Genomic DNA, 21844 nt, shown 5'->3' with positions numbered 1-21844 from the left:
GTTTCATAGCCTTGTTCTATGGTTATCATGACAGATTGATTTCCACAATCCAAACATGAGCATTTGTCCTCGACGCTCCGCATTCGTGTTTGTTTCTGGGACATGCCTGTGCGAGAGGAAACTCTGAGGGAAAGCATAAATGCCAGTGGTGCGTTTCTTCACCTCCTGACATGGTGAGAACTTGGAATGTGTCGCCATCCGACCCATGTTGTCCCATCATGCCGCCATCTTGGAAGCTCAACGGTTGGAAAGGATACAATTCGGGGTGTTTCCCATATGATGAGAAACATTGTTCTATGAGTGCAATACAATCTGAATTGAACATTAAATAATATCTTAGATAGAAAGACATTTTTTTTAAATATATATTGGGTTTTAATATTTTTTAGAATGTAAATTTAGTCATATTAACAGTGTTTCGTGGATTTTTTGGGTGCAATTTTGGGTGCACCCTACCAGACCCCCAACCCCCCACCCCCCCGGAGTATCCCTATACTGTATATATTTTTTTATTTATGAAGGCTGGACTATTGAGAGTGTTTAAACAAGTGAGAAATGTGAGAAAATGTAAATGCGTCTATGAGAAACGCGTATAAAGTATGTGGTGAGTGGTTTTACAGCCTTAAAAACATTCATAAAAAAATAAAAAATAAATAAATAAATAAAGCTGACTACTTCTCGGATTTCACTTATTGCAGGTACTTTTTTGCAATATAGCCCCAGTAATAAATGAGGGGACACTATTTACAAATTTGTTAGAATGTTAATAAAATATGTGAATTCTTAAAAAAAAATCACCCTCATTTCTTGTTTTAGAATATAAAGGAATTTTAAAATGTCTTGTGTTCATATTTGTATCACTATAAATGTATGCTGTACACTGTATATTTGTTCAAAAAAAAGAACATCTTCAATCTCGCTCATAAATCTCTCATGTTCGACGAAACACGGTCGTTGACTCTCAAAAATAAAAAATAAAAATACAAAACCGCAAATAGGTGAACCGCGGGTGACGAACCGTAACTGCGGAGAGACTTTTGTGAGCCACTTTGTTTTAGAGCCTAATCTAAAACAAAGTGGCTCATAAAAGTGTAATTATAGTCTAAAATTTCGACTATAATTAGATCACATTTAAACAAATATGTGAAGCGTTGCAAACAGTAAAATGTCACGTTAGGTGAATTAAACACGGCGGGGGCGGGTTCTGGTTCATCAGCTGCGTACGTCAGCACGCACGCACGCACGCACGTATACACCGGCAGCGGGTGCCGTGTGCGCGCTCGTGTATTTGTAGCCACATGCCCGCGCACGTCGGCGTTGTGCACAGCGGAGAGAGAGCGAGAGGGGAGAGAGTATCCTAGCTGAGACTTCCACTAGTCAGTAGTGACCCGTTCCCACACACACGTCCCCTCCTCTTTAGCTAAAATGTCAAAGTTGGACCAGATCCTCGTCCTCGAGCCTCCTTCCGACCTCAAATTTAAAGGTAAGGTGCTCCGCAATGTGCCTGTTGCGTGACAAACGTCCCGACGACTTGCGACGGCGTGTTGCCGGGGCTCCAAATGTATTTTTACTCTCGCTCCGGCGGCTCGTCGTAGGCTGCGAGCTAGCGAGCGTTCAGCGCCATTTTAAGTTAGCCGCGGACCGGACGGGCCGCCGCTGCCTCCTCGCGCTGCGGTGACGCGGGCTAGCCGGGCCTCGAGGCCACGCTGGCGGTCAAAGGTGGCGGAGATATGCGGGGGGGAGGCTGACGTCGCTGGAAGTGTGCGTGTTAGCAATGTTGGCACCGCCAAGTACCTTTCATAATGGTTTGAATGATTCTATTAATGGAATGACTCTATGGGAAATGTACAATTTGCCATTAGCAAGCTAGTTAAGTGACTGACAGTTGGAAAAACAAACTTGGCTAAATATTTTTTATACAGCTCACTTTGGTGAAATGGTGCAAAGCCACCCAAGCGTTAGGGTAGTGTGGAAAATCATTGAATGCAAGGCAGTGCTGTGCTAGCTTTACCTGGCTAGCAATCAGTGATGTGTCATTTAATCGTTGGCTAGGCAGGCTAGCCCAAGTGTTAGCTTGTCTTAAACGACCCCTTTTAAACTTGTTTCTAAACATACCCCTGCTCCTAACCTCCTCTTGTAACATTTGTTGATTCCAACTGTTGCTTTTTATGTTGATGGATGGATGTGTTCTAGTGATGAGCTTTGCAGGGAATGTTGTCAGCCCTTACAATTAGTGTATTCTTTATTTATTGCTTATTTTGTCAAGAGTCCTAACATGGGTAGAAAATGTTAGAATATAATATGAGAGCTGTTTGAGCTTTTTTAGCATTTGCAAATATTAAGGTTCACATAACACTATTGGCTGCAATAACACCTACTTGCGCCGTTACGTGTAAAGTAGTGCCATATCTTATAAGGTTAATTTGTTCCGTTCGTCATAAGTTAAAACACCCGTACCTTAAATCATCTTTCACCAAATTAGCCTTAATTTGTTTAGCAATGTGATGAAATTTCCCTCCCAAAAAATAAACTGTCAGATTGGTTGCAATGGCAGAATTTCGAAAATCTGATGATGGGTTTCACAGAAATGGAGGGTTGGAAAAAGTATGCTTTTGGGGAACGTTTTTGTGCAATATCACCCAAGAAAATACCCAAATTAGAGTAAAACATTATTTATAACCTGATTATATCTCAACATGTCTCCTCGACTCTTTCATTTCTGCTACTCGGGGACACCCTTCTCTGATACATCTAACCTCTCTCGTATAAATTCTGTCACAGTGCTCTTTACCGTTCAATTCAGTAAGGGGGAAGTGCCTTTGCACGTTTTGCCGAATGCCAAAGTAGTTTGAGCATATACCGGATAACAACATTAATTAGAATCTAAAGACTTAAGTAGTTTGTGAACCATAATTTCATGAAGAAGAAAAATGAGGAAGCATGTTTTTTTTTGTGGTCGTCATGTACAGTACATACATGCAATTTGACCTCTGCATTTGACCCATCACACTGAGCAAACACTGGAGCAGAGGCCTGCTTTAGCCTCCGCCGGAGTAGTTCGGCATCTTGCTCAAGGACAACACAGCCATGGGTTTGGGGATGGGCTTGAACTGAGGTCCCCTCAGTGGCAGATGATGCTTTTAAACCAACAGGTGGTGGAATAATGCAGATATGGAGATGCACAAACACATGCGCTGCTCAATAAGCTGCCATATTATTTGTGGATTGTCTGAGAGGATAAAGGTTTTGTATGCTCTAACTGCATGTTTTGCCATTGCTTGTGTTCAAATACACGTTTAAAGGTTTATTATTGCCTCAACCTGTGATTGGCTGTAGGCCGATTCAGGGTGTATCCTGCAGAGTGCCTACTGCCCCAAGACAGCTGGGATAGGCTCCAGCACGCCCATGACCCTAGTGAAGAAAAGCAGGGCAGAAAATGGATGGATGGAATTGACACATTAATGCCAGTTTGGCTTGTCAATGGTGTTTTACAATGAATGTTAAGTTAGCAAACTTTACGAAGGAAAAATTATGTGGTAGTTTTAAATACACATAATTATTTTTGTTTTGTTTACTTTGATAGTAAACTTCAACTCGGAGTGGCAATAAACGAATTTGAAGCCCCTTTTTTGTTCACTTGTTGCCAAACTGCTCCTTGCTGTGAAGCGTTCAGTGCCAATGTTCAACTAAGGCTTCTATAAATCCTCTGAAAGTTGTGCTGGTTAAGTCTAAGACTACTTTGAATCCTATACAGGGCTTGTGACTGCAACCGACTTCTCAGTGTGTGCCGGTAAAAATGTATTCAGATCGCACTATCGTGAGTGCGTGTCTTAATGTAGCCTGGAAACCAGCGAGTGGTTCTCTGGGCTCGGTCGCAATGAAGCGCATTTCTGAGGTGGGGAAAACCTGACCAGACAGATAGTGGAAGGAAGCAATCGGCGAAGAGCGGACGTGACATCAAAGAAGCGACGTGCGGAAGCAAAGTAGGAAACGGTAGCGGACCGGTGGATGGAAACGAGGTAAATTCAACATGGCATGTCGTTGTTGTGGTAAAAACTAGATTTTTAATATTATGAGGAGGACGGACGGACGGACTTCGTTTGGCCGCCGAAGAGTGACGTTGCTCATGAAGAATACATCCCAGCAAATAAATGAATTCAAATTTTTAAGAAAGTGGGTGTGGCTTGCCAGGCTAGTCTTATGCACCCTCAGCAGTTTCATTGTTGAACGTTGAAAGTTGTCTTTTTCAATACTTTAGCCGATCTCCTCCCGTTGCAATGAGAAATCGCTTATATGTGCGTCCAGATCCAGAATTACACTTTAAACGCGTTCTGCTCTACTTCGACTGTTTGGAAACGCACAATTTTCAAAAGTGCTGTTCGGTTATAGTCAGGCAGTACAGGCGGAAACACTTCAAGCATGAGCTGCTGATTGGTTTACAACGTAGGATGTGTTCGGAGTTTGTTTGTTGTCTTGACTCGAATGACGTTCTTCTGCTTCAGTGGCGGCCATAGAAGTAGTAACAGTAGAAAAGAAAAATGTTTTCAAGACAAAGCAAGCATGAAAATAAAAGATGAAAAAATAAAAATATAGTGGTTTAAAAATTACACTTGTTATGACGACTGTAAATCCAGCAAAGTGTTTCCCACGGAGTCAAACTGTAGCTTGTTTGAGTCCAAAACATGACTGAAGATTTATTTAAAAGGAACCCCGAATGTCATGACAAATTTGCTCTATATTCTTTATTTGGTTGTAACTAACATAACTATGAGATTCATTTTTCAAAAATCATGTCCTGTTTATTACATTTTGTAGAAACTTTATTTGGACGTAAGCCGCCGTTATTTAGGTCGCAACGCATTGAGTGCGTAGTGACGTAGAATGGCGGCAGACTCTCTGCCTAGCAATGTGAAATGCCTATAAAGAAAGCAATGAAATTCTCCGTCGCGTTCCTAAAGGGACGATCAAAACTCTTGAATGCGTCTGGTGAATGAACAGAGCACGGCGTGGGGGAGGGTGACTCTCACGATCATGTTGTTTCTTTAGGAATGCTACGAGGCTTAATTTGCTTTCTTTATAGGCGTTTCACATTGCTTGGCAGAGACCCGCAGCCATTCTACGTCACTATGCACCAGTGGTGTTAGAAAAAATCGATTTGGCAATATATCGCGATATTACAGCGCGCAATTCTCGAATCGATTCAATATGCGGCCGAATCGATTTTTAAACATAATTTTTTTTATGGGAACATTCAACGAAACGTTTTACTTAGGGTTAGGATTTACACATAAAGCATGGAAGAATGTTATATTAATGGAACATTAGGCCTTAATATTTTATTTCAGTGCTGTTCAAACATGAAACAGACTGCAACCTGTTTGTTAAATGCAGTGGCTCAGTTATGAGCCTGAATTTTTAGATCAATACATTTTCATACAAATCTTACAGTGTACATGTACAAGTTTACTGAATAGTATTTTCTAAATTCGAGTAAAAAAAAAATTGCAATCAATTTATAGATTCGAATCGAATTGTGACCTATGAATCGTGATACGAATCGGCAGGTACGAGGCAATTCACACTCTTACTATGCACTGAATGCGTTGCGACGTAAATAACAATGGCGGCGTACGTCCAAATAAAGTTTCTACAAAATGTATTAAACTGGAAATGATTTTTGAAAAATGAATCTCATAGTTCTGTTAGTCACAACCAAATAAATAATATAGAGCAAACTTGTAATGACAGTCGGGGTTCCTTTTAAAGGTCGACATGGCTGCAATCCATTGGTCACTTTGTTTTGGATGAACGCTTAAATGTGGCTCAAGTTGAACCCCCCCCCAAATATTTCGTGTCCCTGAATTGAACCTTCAATTAATACTTAACAATTAGCAGTCTGCCACACGACGTCCATGTTCTCTGGTCAAACTTAATGATTCAAACCAATAGATGTAATTAATCCAAACATCAAATTACCCGATTGAACCCATCTCTGACTGAATTAATAAAGCAAATGCTGTCAATTGAAGAATGAGTCAAACGGGGTATTTTTTAGTATTGAACAATACTCATACACCACTTCTCGACGTACCAATAAATAACTTTCTTATATTGTTGAAGGAACATGTCCTGCTCCATGTGGGAATCCTCTAGCAGGCTTGAAGGGGGCAGCCCTCTTTCCCCCCCCTGCTATTTTTAGACCACGACCAGGCTCGGGGGACCCAAACTTGGCTGGCATGCAACAAGATGAGCCAAGGTGTCCGCTCGGGGTTAGGTAATAGATGGAGCCAGTGTGGGTGTACCGTGGGTGTATTTATGTTTGTGTTGCCTTGAGTTATTCCTGCAGTGTATTTTTTTTTTTATGGGCTACTTTGTACTAGTTATTTTTAGACTCTACACTACCTGCCGCTGAGTCATTTCCACTTTGCTGCAATGCTGCCCAGTGTAATACTCCACAGTAGGGCTGCCCCTTTTATTATTATTGATCTATTTATTGATTTTAAAATACATATATCAGGGTTCTACTTGAACTGTGGCTCAACAGTCATGTAGTGGTCGGGCCACCCCAAGTTCACTGACACAGACCAGGCCAATACAAAATTCCACAAATATGTTTAAGTCAATAACTTTTTTTTAAAAATTCATATATTTCATATATGTTCAATGTTTTTACTAACTTCAATTGAGCTATCATCATTTATCTTTTTACTGTGCTGCACACATCTATTTGTGTCATGTTAAATCCTCCATAACAAACGGCTTGAACAAGATATACAGACAGCCCAGAAAATGTCAATTGTTAAATATTCAGTTGCATTTTATGCCCACCCCACCTCCAAATTTTAGTTTTTGTTTTTTTCCATCAGGGTTCATTCAAGGCGTACAGATGTACAGAACGAATCATGACATAAAAGCAACACGCTCTACTTCCACACGACCACACTGACTCTGCTCACGAGTCACACACCAGTCTACTGGCTGCGTCTGTTTTGACTGAGACAGGGAGGAGGAGTTTTTGAATGCTCAGAGTGCATCTTAGTGTTGGAATGTTACTGGAGTTGGACATTATTGTCACAAAATATTCTAGTGTTGTATTTTGTAAATTTATACAGAAGATTATTTAAAAAAATTAAATGTGTTTGTTTCAAATCTTTTTTCTTTTCTTTTCTTTTTTTCCTGGCGACCCCATGGCACCCCATTGAGGAGATCTCAAATGTGGCCCTTAAAACTCCACTGTTGGGTTTGTCAGGCCATGTTACTTTAAAACATGTCTCTTGTTTACAGATACAACTAAGACATAAAAAGTGGATGCTAATCCATGTTTATTCATCTTTCCCCCCAAAAAAGAATCGATAAAGAATCGAATCGTTAAGCAGAATCGAAAATGGAATCGTAAAAATCGTATCAATTCCCATCCCTAGACATCAGCCTCCATCGATTCAGGGACTAGAGGAAGAAGCAGATTGTGTTTGAATTTCGGTAGATGCTGGAGTGGGGGATCTGGCATGCATCAGGAGAGGGGTCGAACAGTGGAATAGCGACGGCACCTGCGCCCACCTCTAGCCCTGTGGTGGGGCGGAACACTGGGGAGGGAAGGAGAGAAGGGAGCACCGGGAGACGGGCAGCACCTCCGGACCCCAGACCCGGTGGGGAAAGGTCCCGGTCGTCACGCCAGCGAGCTTAGTGAAAACTAACCATGTTAGTGAGTTCGCCAGCTCGCCGACTGGCGAACTCTACCCCTACATCGTGGATGTGACCCCACCCGGTGTATATACAAGTGTGTGTGTGTGGTGCATTAAAATTAGGAACAGGTGAGATGGAGCTGAGGAAAATGATATCCCCCCGCTCCGATCCACCTGCTTCCCAGAAATATGTTGGTGAGTGTATGTGGTGCATTAAAATTGGAGGGGAGTTGCAGAGCGAAGACGGTGTCTCTACCTTATGCTTAAAAGTGTGAACCCTAAGTAAGAAGTTTTGTTGAATATTTCCATCAAAAATTGATGTTAAAACATCGATTTGCGTGCTGTAATATCACGATATATCGCCGAATCGATTTTCTTTTTAACGCTCCTAATTACGAAATAATTTAAACGTATTGAATCTTATGGAGCTCTGATTATGTGCCACCAGGAACTGAATGCGAATCGTTTGAATTGCTAACATTGAAAAGCTGATTTGAATTGGATAAATTGAATTGGTTTTGTGTAATTTGAGTCACTGCTTTGCAGACGTGAATCTGAAAATGAATTGTACAGTTTGAAATTAATACTGTAAAACTGAAGTCCAGTAAACTTGTAACTGAATTTAAAAATATGAAATGAATGTCAGTTTTCCCTGAAACTTTATTTCATCCTGGCAGAAAATGTAATTCTGTATTATGTTCACATTCAGTTTTCGCAATACAAATTCAGTTCTCTTGACACAAGTTGACACTCAATCAATCGCAGTTGCATATCCTCTTCGACCAATCATTCTGCATCTTCATTTATTTACTTTTTTAGCATGTGACATGGGGATTCTCCGGAAAGTCGAATCTCCTCAGCAGCTCTTAACCATTATAACACCGTTATTTAAACTTAATTTGTGATTCACTGTCAACCATTTGGGTCGTAGTGTGTTTTGCCCCAGTTTTGTATTCCACAGCCTCCCTTTGCCTGCTGCATTCCAATTCCTCAGTCTTCAGTCTCCTCTGGGACATACCACCATGACAAAGTAAATAATGGAGACTCGTGTTTCCCTCCATTTTTGTTATTTAGCTTGTCTCATTCTGGCCTATCCCTTTTCTGAGGGTGCAGCGTCATGGGAGGAAAGATGGATAATGGTGTACTTTACAGGCCGGGTCCAAGAGGGCGTTGAAAAGTTTCTTACATGTAACTAAAGCACATGAATGTTTTTCTGCTAACAAACAAGCACAAGACATCTAAAAGCACCATGCTGTTTAAATTTTTTTAATGGAACAAATCATCTTGACACGATTTAACCATTTACCCTCCAAAAAAGTGACATTTTTTGTGCTTAATCAGTTTAGATATTTTATATTTAGTTTGTTGTTGTTTTTTTTTAACTGATAAAATGTTGCTATCTATCATGTGTGTTTAATTGGGAGCGGGTGATTCGCATCTTTGGCAGTGGTTATCACACATCCACATGTTTCTGGGAATATTTCGAGCTCACATTGTCGTCGACAGACCGCATCATTGACGAGGTTGTACAGGTTTGCAGGAATGTGTGTGTGTGTGTGTGTGCTTGTGCGTGCGCACGTTAACAACACTGCCATGTTTGTGTGTTGCGCAAGCGGGTCATGCCTGGCGTCTTATCTTTCTGAGCAGCGGGTGTGAATGTAGCCTTTTGTCAACACCGGCCAAGCTTAATGCACAGCCTTTAATACCTTACGACCTGCCATGCACAAACACGGAATTCACGTTTTCCTAGCTCCAGAAGCTAACTTATTGGTCACAAGCTGACAGGAAGTACAAGTGATTATGCTGTGGGACTGTAGAATAGATAATAATCAACTATCCGACAAAACATTAGCGTCAGCTATGCTAGCAGATATTGAAATCAGTTGCGTCACCGGACGTTAGAATTGGCTACACTATCGGAGCAAATGAAGGCTTGTTTATGAATATAAGTCTGTGGCTGAATGCAGTAACCTATCGACACGAGGATCAATACTTGGTCTTGATCATCTTGTGACTGAGCTCGCTTCCCATTAGGGTTCTAACTATGCTAGCTGCGTTTAGCCTTAATGAGTCCTGACATGCTACATCAACTATAAACTCAGTTAGCTTTGGAATCGGGGAAAAAGAGCAGTCTCATGACGCAGACTTGTCCTTTCCCAATTTATGATGCTATCTAGTCTAAAATCCTTTTGTGTTTTATGATGCTGGCAAATACAAAGTACGGCACTTGGGAGCTGGGTAGGGCATCACAAATTTGAGCTGATTGGTTTATTTATGCCAATTTCCAGGAATCTTAGTCCCTCATTCATGTGTTTGTTGATTCTCAAAAAGTAGTACCTTACACAACGGATAATTAAATGAAAATCATTTATTTCATCTCTTCATTTGAGCATTTAATTTTGTCTTGATCTTGAACGCAAACATAAAAATGTTGCCTTGAAAATAAATACAAATAAATAAATAAAAACTATTAAAAACTGGCCTTTGTTTTTTTTTCTTTGTTTTTGACATGAGAAAGAAAAATCTGCCGTTTTTTTATTAATTTTTTTGCAGATTTGTTTTCCGGGGGGAGGTAACTGCATGTCATTATCTTTATTTTATATTGTAATTTGTCAATGTATAAGAAAAAAATATTCAGCAAGAAAATTAGTGTTTTTTGCAGATTTTAAGAGCTAATATTAGCCGGTCAAGGAATTGGTTGGGCCCTATTGTGTACACACTGAACATGAATTCGCTTCAAGAGGTGCAACGATTAATCGACACTTAATCTATAAATATTTTGATAATCGAACAATTGTTTAATATCTTTTTTTATTTAAAATTGTTCAAATTCTCGTAATTTTAGCTCCTCCACAGTAAATATTCACTGATTAATACAGTCCTCCATAAAACAATTACTTTTACTTTGGTTAAAATAAAAATAAGTAAATAAAAAACAGCATTTTTGCCTATTTTCCTCACATTCCAAACCAAAACAGTAACCAAATCACAATTAGTGTGGTTGTGCACTGTAAAATAATGTCCTGGTTTTGCAAAAAGAGATGAAAATCCAAACTTTTTTTGTTATCCGATTCACTGATTAATTGAAAAAATAATCGAAAGATTACTGAAATAATCGTTTGTTGCAGCCCAAATCGTGATATAAAATAGCCTATGTCATGATAGAATTTTTCCATAATGCCCAGCACTAACACGATATATTCACGACGGCGATTGGCTGTCACGACGCAGCATCATGTGAGTTTGTGAATTACAAACTTTCAAATCAAGCTACTTTTTATGTGTTCGCCCGACTTTGGCATCACCCGGGATGATTTTGAGCCTATTTTGGCATTTGCATTTCGATGTAATCACATCACACAAATTGTTCATTTCGCGTCAGGTGTGAACACGTCATAACAACTTTTATTTTACTCGAGCGGATTCTCATATCTGACAGTCCAGCGAGCTGATTGTGATGGCCGGTCTCATCATGCTCATTTTTGTGTCTGTTAGCATAGCTGATTCTAATGTCCCATGGCATAGTGGATTTATAATATCCGGTACCATAGCTGTTTATTACATAAATCCAGCTCCATCTACTAAAGTCTGTTGAATGCTTTTATCTTCATGTCGTCTGCTGGGAGCCCTCTCACACAAGTCTTCAAGCGGTGCCACCGCAAACCTAACAAGCCTTGATTGGATTATTCCTTGAAATCAAATTGGCCTAATTGAGTTGCACGATTGTTCGAGCGACCTCTTGAAGTTCTTTTTGAACTTTTTGCCAACATAATTTGTTGTTGTTTTTATCGAATATGAGGACTGCACTTGGAAATACAGAATTTCCACTCCTTAATTTACATTGAAATCATCGGGTTGCTAACAAATCTTTTTAGAATTGCTTATTCCATAGAGTATTTGTTTTGGCTTATTTAGTTTTTAGTAATATGTTGTTGTTGTTGTTGCTAAACTTTTTATTTTTGTCTTTTTTTAACTTTAAAGTGAATCTCTTTGACCATTGATGCCATTGTCCATGTTTACCTCATGGACAATGGCCAAACATGGTTCCAGTTGGAGCAAATAATAATGGTTTAAAAATGACAAATTATAGTTTGGAGCAGAATTGTATGTGCCGGCCAATTTAGCTGATATAGCACTAGAAATGCGATTTATGTACTCATGCCTCCTCAGTCTGTGGTTGTAACTCCGCTACTGGTCATTCTGTCCTGCGCCAGGTCCATTCACAGATGTCGTCACCACCAACCTCAAGCTGAAGAACCCCTCGGACAGAAGAGTGTGTTTCAAAGTCAAGACGACGGCGCCGCGCCGGTATTGTGTACGGCCCAACAGTGGCGTCATTGAAGCGGGAGCCGCCGTCATTATCTCTGGTCAGTGAAGCTTGCATGTTTCCACCGAGTGCTGCAAAAAAAAAAAAAACAGCTGGTCATAAACTGAAACCACTGTTACATTAAAAAAAAGGTATAATGTTGGCAAACCAAATTGTCCACACTGCCAAAAATATTGGCTGTGTGGACAATTTGGATGCGCCCTTTTTTTTTCTTTTTCTTTTTGCCTAATACTAGGGCTGGGCGATATGGCCCCAAAATAAAATCTCAATTTTTTTTTCTTCTTCCAGTCATTAATCACAATTACGATTTTAATTTATTTTAATCTAATAAACCCATCAAAGGTTTATTTACAGGTTACATTTATTTGAAAATAATTACTGTACAAAATGTTCAGACTACAATAATTCAAAATCAGTTTTAAATACATAACCTTAACATTCATAGTTTGTGCTTAATTGCCACAATTAAGTAGTTGGTAGCTGTTGTAAGCATGTCTTGGAAACCACCCATCTAGCATTCTGCCACGTGTGGAAAGTTACAACTCACAATAACATCTGGATGTAACTGAACATAAGAAATAGGGATGTCCCGATGACACTTTGGACCCGAGTCCAAGTCACCTCATTTTGAGATCGGCCGATTCAGAGTCCCGAATCGATACCAGGGATTTTCGATTTTATTAAGGAGAGGTTTTTTTTTGTTTTTTTTTAAACAAAACTACCCCAACACCTTTTTATATGGTTAGTGGACAGAGGTGAAACTAAGTAAATCATTTAAAAACCTTTTTTTTGGGCGGGGGGGAGGGCACATCTATGAGTTACTCTATTTTTAACCAGTATATTGATTTTTCACAAGAGCTTTATTTTTGAGAACCTACTGTAGCTGTTATAAAGCATGCTACTTAACACAAATTGATGGGTTAACCTAATGTTGTTTTACCTTAGGAAGATATGTGTGTGAAGCAAGACAACTTAACAACAAACAAATAACTGCACATGAAGAGCAAGCAAGCAAAATATATTTAATCTTACCATATCATGACTTTGGGGATGGGCCGAATTTGGCGGCCCCGCTTGGACAGACGTCTAACCCTTCGAATTTCGCGCTATGCTAGGCGCCGGGCTCCCTTCGAAGGGCGTCCAGACTTCAGAGTTGCCGGTGCAGGCACCGCAGATGGATCCGCCGGGATGACACGAAGCAAAAGTAGGGTTAGGGTAGCGTCGGTGGAAACGAGGCTAAAGACATGTCAACTAGGTGGCGAGTTGCCAGTCACGGCAAATTAACCACTGTGGATTGTATCTTGACAAAACTATACGCAACCACTTCATATTACCCAACCACCGTCTGCTTTATCATACCCGACCTCTTGTAACCAAACAACCTCTACACGACAAATGTTGCTCCCACTTGAAGCACTAAAAATACACCAGTAATATGGTGGAAGGTGCACATCTCTTATTAGAAAGGATAGGACGGATGGCTAAATAAAAAATGGTAAACTTACATCTTTCCCGTTTGCAGTCGTGTCTCACTGTTGGGACCGATCCATTATGTTTAAACGTGTTGCAAATACAGCTCTGAACAGGCTTTCACTAACAAAACAGTCCTTTGAGAAATGATGTCGGTACACGTCATTCAAAAATTTAATATAATCCACTGTCCTCTCAAAGATTTGGGACGATGGAAGCAACCACTTTTTCCTGATCATTGTTTCCCCTCTCCACGGAGCATTTGCGAGCAGGGGGAGAAAAAGAAAGGCCCAGTCAGCTTTTCGAATTTCAGTGGGCGTGACAAACCTTTACCAGAAGCGGTGACACTAACCCGAGGGGGCGGAACCTGTGTCTTTTTGACGTCACTAAGTCATGGAAGGTTAATCTGCCCGAGAAAGTTTAAGAAGTCGCGGACGGACCTTTTTCATACCTGGTTGGATTGTAGACAGGCCGGGGATGCATATTATTGATAGAAAACCACACTTAAGTGCATTTTCATACAATGGGACCTTTAATAGTGTCACTGTAGTAAAGTGACGCCATGCCGCACGCATTGTGTGGAAAAATGAGGTGTCGCTCTGTGCCACTGCCCAACTCCAGATTTAATAACAATTTATAAAAAAAACAACGTCATATATTTATCTGACTCCTGATCGGTAGACCACGTCTGATTCCGATCGAGTCAGCAAGCACATGATCTGGCCCGATTTCCAATCATGTGATCGGTTCGGGACATCCCTAATAAGAAAAACAACTTTTTATAATCCAGGAGACAAAGTTTGATTTCATGATTTAGCAAATTTTCAACGATTCGTTTTTCATTCGAGTTAATTCGATTTATTGCCCAGCCCTACTTAATACAGCGTTTAGAGAATAGAACGGGGACTGTATAGGCACACACTTAATGCATTTTGTTCCCAACTTAAAACTGTTCCAAGGTGTTAATATTTTTGACATTCTTTTGTCAAAATACCCCATAATTAAGAACTATAGTACATGTAATAAATTACACACAGGTCTTGTCTCACTGAAATTTGCCCATTTTTATTATCCTAATAACCTTCTCCCGATATATTGCCGTATTATTTTTTTTATTTTAGCACACGTCTAACTAATTAAAAGTTTCACCAAATAAATCTTAAATGTTATTGTAGGCATTTTGCCTCTGGTTAAAGTCTCATAGTTTTGTGCTAACATTGACTGCCGATTTGACAGAATTTTCTTAACAAAAACAATAACGTTTTTAACGACTTGGAGACAGTACTGTGTGTGTATATGGTGCATGAACATCAACCACCATTTAAAGTGCCGCAGATTAATCTCAAAGTTCAGCAGTTCTAGTAGGCTTTCCCTGACTTTTCTTTTCCTTTTCACAGATAACTGAACGTTTTGTGCCAACACTGACTGGTTGTCATATAAATGAAAGATCAAAGATAGTTTGCTTACAGACACACTTTCAAAAATGGACTGATACAAAGTATTTAGGTTTAATATCATTCTTGATCACTCTAAGACTCCGCTATTTGCACATAAGCTATTAAAAAGAAAATGTCCATAATATGTCGCCTTGAATCAGATTTCCCCCAATAGACAAGCTTATCTTAAATGTCTGAACTGTGTGCTTTTTCCGTCCTCAGTTATGCTACAGCCCTTTGACTATGACCCCAATGAGAAGAGCAAACACAAATTCATGGTGCAGACAATCTTCGCTCCACCCAACGTCTCTGACATGGACTCTTTGGTGAGGAACTAGAATGCGTGATGGTTGAACTGCACCCTCTCTGCCACCAGAGGGCAGCAAAATCACAGTGATGCATTCCTAGAGACTGGACTTATAAGCTTGTTTGTGTTTCTTTTAACATATTATAATGAACGTGCGGACATATTTCGTAGAACTGCGCATTAGGATCGCAGGATAGGCTGTGGTTGCATCATGTGAGCCCAGCTGTTCTGCTGCGAGCAGTTTGCCACGATGAATAACATTCCCCACTTTGCTCTTTCTCTCTGCCACTGCCAGTGGAAAGACGCGAAACCCGATGACCTCATGGATTCCAAGTTGAGATGCATCTTTGAGCTACCTTTGGAAAACGATAAGATGGTAAGGAAGAGCTGATGCTAATTGTTGTTGCGCTAAGTATTAGTTTACCAGGGAGACCATATGCACAGCAACGCATTAACCATTTCTGGATGACAAGTGGGGCGAGGTACAAATTTTCAGTTTCTACTGGATTGCCATGTAAAGGAAAAAAAAACCCAGTAAAAATATTTTAATTTGAGATGTCACTGGGTTTATAAAGTCAATCTTGTAGTAGTTGTACCGCCACCATGACATACTGAGGGTTTCCCCTCCCCACTTTCAGAATGACGTGGACGTGAGCAAATCTGCCCCGGTGATGAACTCTGTCAAGAATGAGCAGCCCTCAACCACAACAGCAGCAGCTGCGCCCGCCACCACCATCATGACCACTGCCTCTGCCTCCTCATTGGACGATGGCGAGATGCAAAAGTTGCTGGAGAAGTGCAAGCGGTTCCAGTCCGAGATGAGCAAAATGGCTGAGGAGAACCGGCACTTAAAGGTGGGACGCGTCCCCTGTTCCATCGCATTGACAATGGCGGTGGCCGCAGAGATTATTGAGATTATATATCGTCAAATTATTATCAGGTATAATAATAAGTCAGTGATATTATTGTAAAGTAGAAGTCAAGCTTAAACATTTTTTGACAATCTTATGTTATATGTGGCCTCACTAGTCTAAGCATGACATTCTGATTATTATTACATTTGTGGAATATGAGTTATGAAGCAAAATCCAGCCATTTGTATCCATCTCGGGGGGCGGCCATTTTGCATCACAGTTGCTCAGGCAACGACCAATCACAGCTCACCTGTTTTCTGAAGCTGAGCTGTGATTGGTTGTTACCAGAGACCTGAGTAACATTGATGTCATTTCACTGATCTGTATATATTACTGGATAGCCGATAAATCGAGATTCCTCCGCCATATTACTACTCCCAAGAAACGTTTCTTGGCATACAATCCTATACATTTACAGTATAGAAATTGGAGAACATTTGAGACAGTACTTGGTAGAAACGGCATGTTTTATGATGTTTTAAATTTGTTAAACATAAACAAAAGGATTTCAGACATTTTACAACTTGCCTTAAATACATGTATAAATGATATACTTAATTTTTAAGGAGGAAACATTTATTTTTTATTAAAGAATTATAACTGTGTTTCAACAAAAGATGACTCTAGCAAATCTAATGTTGGGGTCTAAGGAACTGAGCGATTAGAAAAAGGGTGTCTTCAAAGCAGCTCATACCGTCCAGTTGTTAAAAAATAGTGATCATCCCGCCACAACTCAAAATGTCTAATTTGGTCGTTTAAGATTCAAGAACACAACTTTAATTAATTAATTATAATTATAACACCTTGTTATTTTATGCATGGACCAGGTATAAAATAAGAATGTATCTGTCGCTTATTTCACTTGCTAACTGTAAATGACCAAATGAGACATTTTGAGTTTTTTTTTGTTTTTTTTTTGTTTATTGGAAGAGGTGTTTTATAAAATAGATGAAGACACAGTTCTATTCTCTCTTTTTTTATATATTGAAAAAGACAAAGTGCAATTTAAGGCACATTCCCTTCCTTTAAACATGGAGAGTGAAATACAAAGTATAGCCTTGACCCAGGAATATTAAAATTAAAGAAAGCAAGCCAGGTAGGTGTCCCTCATTACTGTTTTAAGCCCTTTTTTGCACTTCAGCGCCACCGTACCAGCCAGGCACTAATGCTAATAATAGCTAATACTAGCTGCTAGCCACTAACGTCGGAGACTTGCGGCGTATCATACAATGACGACGTAATTAACTAGCGGTTTCTTAGCATCCTAAAATAGTGATTAAATGTACCTCCGGTATGGCATTGTGAAAATGTTAGTAGAAAATATGTAATTTAAATAAAAACTTCAATATGTAAGCCAGGGGTGCTCAAGTTCGGTCCTCGAGAGCCCCTATCCAGCCTGTTTTCCATGTTTCCCTCCTGCAGCACAGCTGAATCTAATGATCAGCTAATCGGCAAGCTTTGCAGAAGCCTGATAACGATCCTGATCGTGAATCAGGTGTGTTAGTGGAGAGAAACACGGAAAACAGGCTGGATAGGGGCTCTCGAGGACCGAACTTGAGCACCCCTGAAAGCCAACACATCAAAAAGAAGTCAAGCTGGCGATCACGTCACCGCCCCGGCCGACTTCAAAGTAAAAGCCCACCATGGCAATTACATTGGCATCAATGTTTTGTTTGGTAAAGCTAGCATTGGTGTAGGCGGCGTGTTACGTTGAGTATGTTTCCAGCTTCATTGACCTAACTGAATGACGTGGAAAATCCATGATGTGCTTTGCGCTGGTGTGCCGTCATCAAATATCAATACTGCCGTTAGTGTATCGATAGATTTATTGCAACAGAGCGCACAACAATATATTGCAATATCGATACCCTCACCCCTAGTACGCATACGTACAGTTAATACAGTAGTCTGCTTGCGAGATGGGAGGAGTAAGATGGCCGCCCTGTGGCTTCAATGGCTAACACGGCCGTGTATGGGCTAGCCAGTAATATATACAGATCAGTGTCTCATCTTCAGTTGACGGCAAGCGGCAAAATGGCCGCCCCCTGAGATGGACTCATATTCCACTAATGCAATTTTAACCAGAATACCATATTTAGACTAGTGGGGCTGCATAAACATATTAATGTCAAAAAAAATTGGGGTGGGGGGGGGTTGACTTGCCCTTTAAGGTCTTCTAGTCCGAGCTCTAATTGACATCGGTGCACTTTGCTTGCACCCCCCAACAGGATGACGGCGCTCGCATAAGGAAGATGGCGCGCTCGGATCACGCGTCCGCCAACTCGGCCGCCTCCTTGCCCTCCCTCCTGGTGGTCATCGCGGCCATCTTCATCGGCTTCTTCCTAGGGAAGTTCATCTTGTAGACTCGTGAGTCGGCGGCGGCGTTTCCGTCCCGCCTTCCCTCGAACAAGTGTTTGTGTTGACGTCCGCCATATCACCGCTAGCGTGGGTCTTCAGGCCAACACGCGTGTAACGACAAAGGCGCTGCCTTTTCCTTTTTTTTTTTTTTTTTTTTACTTTCACTCACGGTTAAGTGCGCGCACGCGTCCAGAAAGCAAAGGCGAAGACAACGATTGTTTTCTTTCTTTCTGTTTTTTTTTCTTTTTTCTTTGAAGGCTGCCGGTCATGTGACAGGAAGTTATCTGTCAGTCCACATGGAAGTGAATCATAACCACCTCTCTCTTCTTCTGTTGCTTTTAATTGGTGTGGACTCACTTGTTTTAAAGAAATTATTTTAAACATAAAAAAAAAATAACGAAGAACTTCCATCACCTTCACTGGATCACTTCTTTCTTTCTCTTCTACTTCTTGGAATGTTCGTGTCCAGTTGGGGATCAAGGTGCATCCTCCTTGTACATTTGTCTATTCTTTACCCACCAATACAGACTTTATATTATTATTATTATTATTATTATTAATAATTATACAAATCTTCTATTCCCTTCTGAGGCAAACATTGACTGAAATGGGTCTCCGTTCTTGAATCCTGTCCCATAATATTAAGCATTGAAAATAAAATTTAAAAAAATAATGGGAAAAAAATGTGCTTTCTATATGAGTCTCTCTTCCTCTTTGGTTTTTTTTTACCCATAACCTTGTAGCACCAGAAAACTTATCACAGCATCAAGAGTTGAGTAAATTGGATCTGTCGCCATCATAAAATATTTATTAGCTATAGATAGCATTCATTGACGTCACGAGATCTCGTAAGTTGGCTCCATATTCTGTGCCTGGTTTACAGCGTTCTCAGCCGTGCTCCCGTTTTGTTTACACCGAATGTTTTTTTTTTATTGATAATGTCATCCTCAGCTTCCTCCAACATTACTTGTGTAAAGAAGACGTATGCGGTAGGGATGGGCAGATTGATACCAAAATATCAATTTCAATCCAGCGTGTTCAGTTTTAAGTATCGACCCCCAAGTATCAATACTTGCAATTCATTTATTATATTTTCTTTATCTCTTAAAAAAAAATTAATATATATATATATATATATATATATATATATATATATATATATATATATATATATATATATATATATATATATATATATATATATATATATATTGTACATACAAGCTAATTTTTTATTCCGCCTTGTGCATGAATGTAAGCATTGCACCGGCGTCTGACCCCGCCCACTCTTACGTCCCAAACCCGTGTCAAGCATACTTTTCCTTCGCCCTTCTCACCAACACAAACATTTGGAAGCATGGCGGCGGTATCGTCTGCATCAACTGATGATGGTGAGTGTGGTTGACTGTAAAATCACAACTATCTAGTATTAAGTTTTTATTTAATTTTTTATTGTATATATATCTGGGTGAAGGCCAAGGCCCACCGTGGGCACTGCACGCCACTGTTGACAAGGTGACATAGAATTGGTAACTCAATAGTTTGAGGTAGTGCAACTGAAGATGTGTTTGCGCTCTCATTCTTATGAGCACAGCGGCAGCGCAGATGTTTTTTTATTTTCCCGCTTTGTGTATTGTAAAATAAAAAAATAAAACACTTCCGGAATCAATATCAGATCAGTATGGCGAAATTTGGTCCCATTATTACGTTGTTTCTGATCGAATCTAAAATCACCGGTATCGCCCATCCCTAGAATGCGGAAGGTTTAGATCAACAGTCCTTGGAGTGGTACACGAAATGTTTTGATGAATGAATTACAAACATTAGCCTGTGTCGGGACTCCATGGCGATATTCACTTATGTGCTTAGGTAGGATGGCTCCATCTCAAAACAAAAACGACGTTCTTGCGTCTTCTGTACTTTCAACTTTTTTTTTTGGGGGGGGGGGGTTGCATTCAACTTTTGGCCTGCTGGGAAATTAAAATAGATAATTTAAGAAGGATATTTGGATAAATCTCAAATTCAAAACCGCACACATATCAAGATCGCATTATGGTAAAATACATTTTGACAATCTTACATTATTACTTACCTTAATAAAAATGGTCAAAACACACTTTGGTAGACTTTGTGGGTTGGAAATATTTATACACAGTAGTAAAACACCTATTTTAACACAGTTTTTTTATTTATTTATTATTCCAGCAGTATCTATAAAACGCCACTAGATGGCAGTACCGCCCTGTAAGACTCAGCCGAGTTTGAGAGAGTTTTACGCTGTGATTGGTCAACTGCTGGTCACATGACATAAGGACGCCATCTTTTTACCCTGTTGAAACAGAGTTGGAAAACCTCTGGCTGTGTCCGAATGTGCAGTTTGTGCACCCTACTCCCTATATAGTGCCCTACTGTGAGAAGTCACGCCATTTTGTAGTGGTGTCCGAATGTCCAGGGAACGAAAATGTAGGGCACTCAAAATTACCCACAATGCATTCTGAAAAGTAGTGAACATCGACGTTTACTCATCCGGGTTGATATAGACCACAATTCATTGCGAGAATGAAAAAATACATGGCACGAATCAAAGCGCTGCATTAATATACACAATAGAAATAAATAATGCATTTTTGTTAAAACATTTTTTTAAATAATTTACAACAAAGGAACTAGAGTACATTTTTAAAACATTTTCATTCACAAATAGTCGGAGATTTATGCGCCGGTACGTCGTACAGTTACGGTGGTCACGTGATATGTGACGAGGAGAAAGTAGTGAGCTGGCTGTCCGAATCGCCAAACAGAATGAGGGCACTTCATATTAAGCCACTATATAGTGAGTTGCTATGTAGCGAATGAGGGGTTAGGGGACAAGGATGGACATTCGGACACAGCCCACATATACGGCTCTGGTCAGACTTTTTTATTTTTTTATTTTTACAAGGGTGAGTAGTTCTATTTTGTCCCTCATCGACCGCCAGGTGGCGGTGCTGAACAGCACATTTGAACTGTTTTCTTCTTTTTAGCGTTTAGTGGTAAACTTAATTTTACACTTCAGTTACAGTTGTCATGTTTATGACCAATAAACTGATTTAGTTTTATATTCTTTCCTATGGGGCATGAAATTTAAACTACTTTGGTTTCAACCAGGGGCACATTGTGTTCCATTTGGTTCCTACAAACGCGATAACCATCACCTAGTGGATTTTTTTTTTTTGAACAATCAATTCATCTTCTTTGGTTGCTGTCACTTCCCATCATTGGCAAGCACAAATCTTTAAAACATAAAACAATGGCAACATTTCGCGTCCAACTATGACGTTTACCGCCATCTGCTGGCCAAGATTATTAAC

The 21844-nt window shown here is 40.0% G+C and overlaps 1 protein-coding gene across 1 annotated transcript; it reads left to right on the top strand.

Moving 5' to 3' along the window:
* The first annotated feature begins 1260 nt into the window (after positions 1 to 1260).
* On the top strand, positions 1261 to 19167 carry LOC147180606 (vesicle-associated membrane protein-associated protein A-like). Its single transcript, XM_086074302.1, has 6 exons — positions 1261 to 1483; positions 11897 to 12049; positions 15138 to 15241; positions 15518 to 15598; positions 15861 to 16076; positions 18365 to 19167. Exons 1-6 carry the CDS (start codon positions 1426 to 1428, stop codon positions 18497 to 18499), a joined length of 747 nt encoding a protein of 248 aa, XP_085930428.1. The 5' UTR covers positions 1261 to 1425; the 3' UTR covers positions 18500 to 19167.
* Positions 19168 to 21844: the final 2677 nt, after the last annotated feature.

This window comes from Leptonotus elevatus, chromosome 1 (genome assembly GCF_054856555.1).
Source record: "Leptonotus elevatus isolate MCC_2025b chromosome 1, RoL_Lele_1.0, whole genome shotgun sequence".
Taxonomy (NCBI): domain Eukaryota; kingdom Metazoa; phylum Chordata; class Actinopteri; order Syngnathiformes; family Syngnathidae; genus Leptonotus; species Leptonotus elevatus.
Note: the sequence above shows the minus strand (reverse complement) of the source record. Positions and strands in the feature narration are given on the sequence as shown.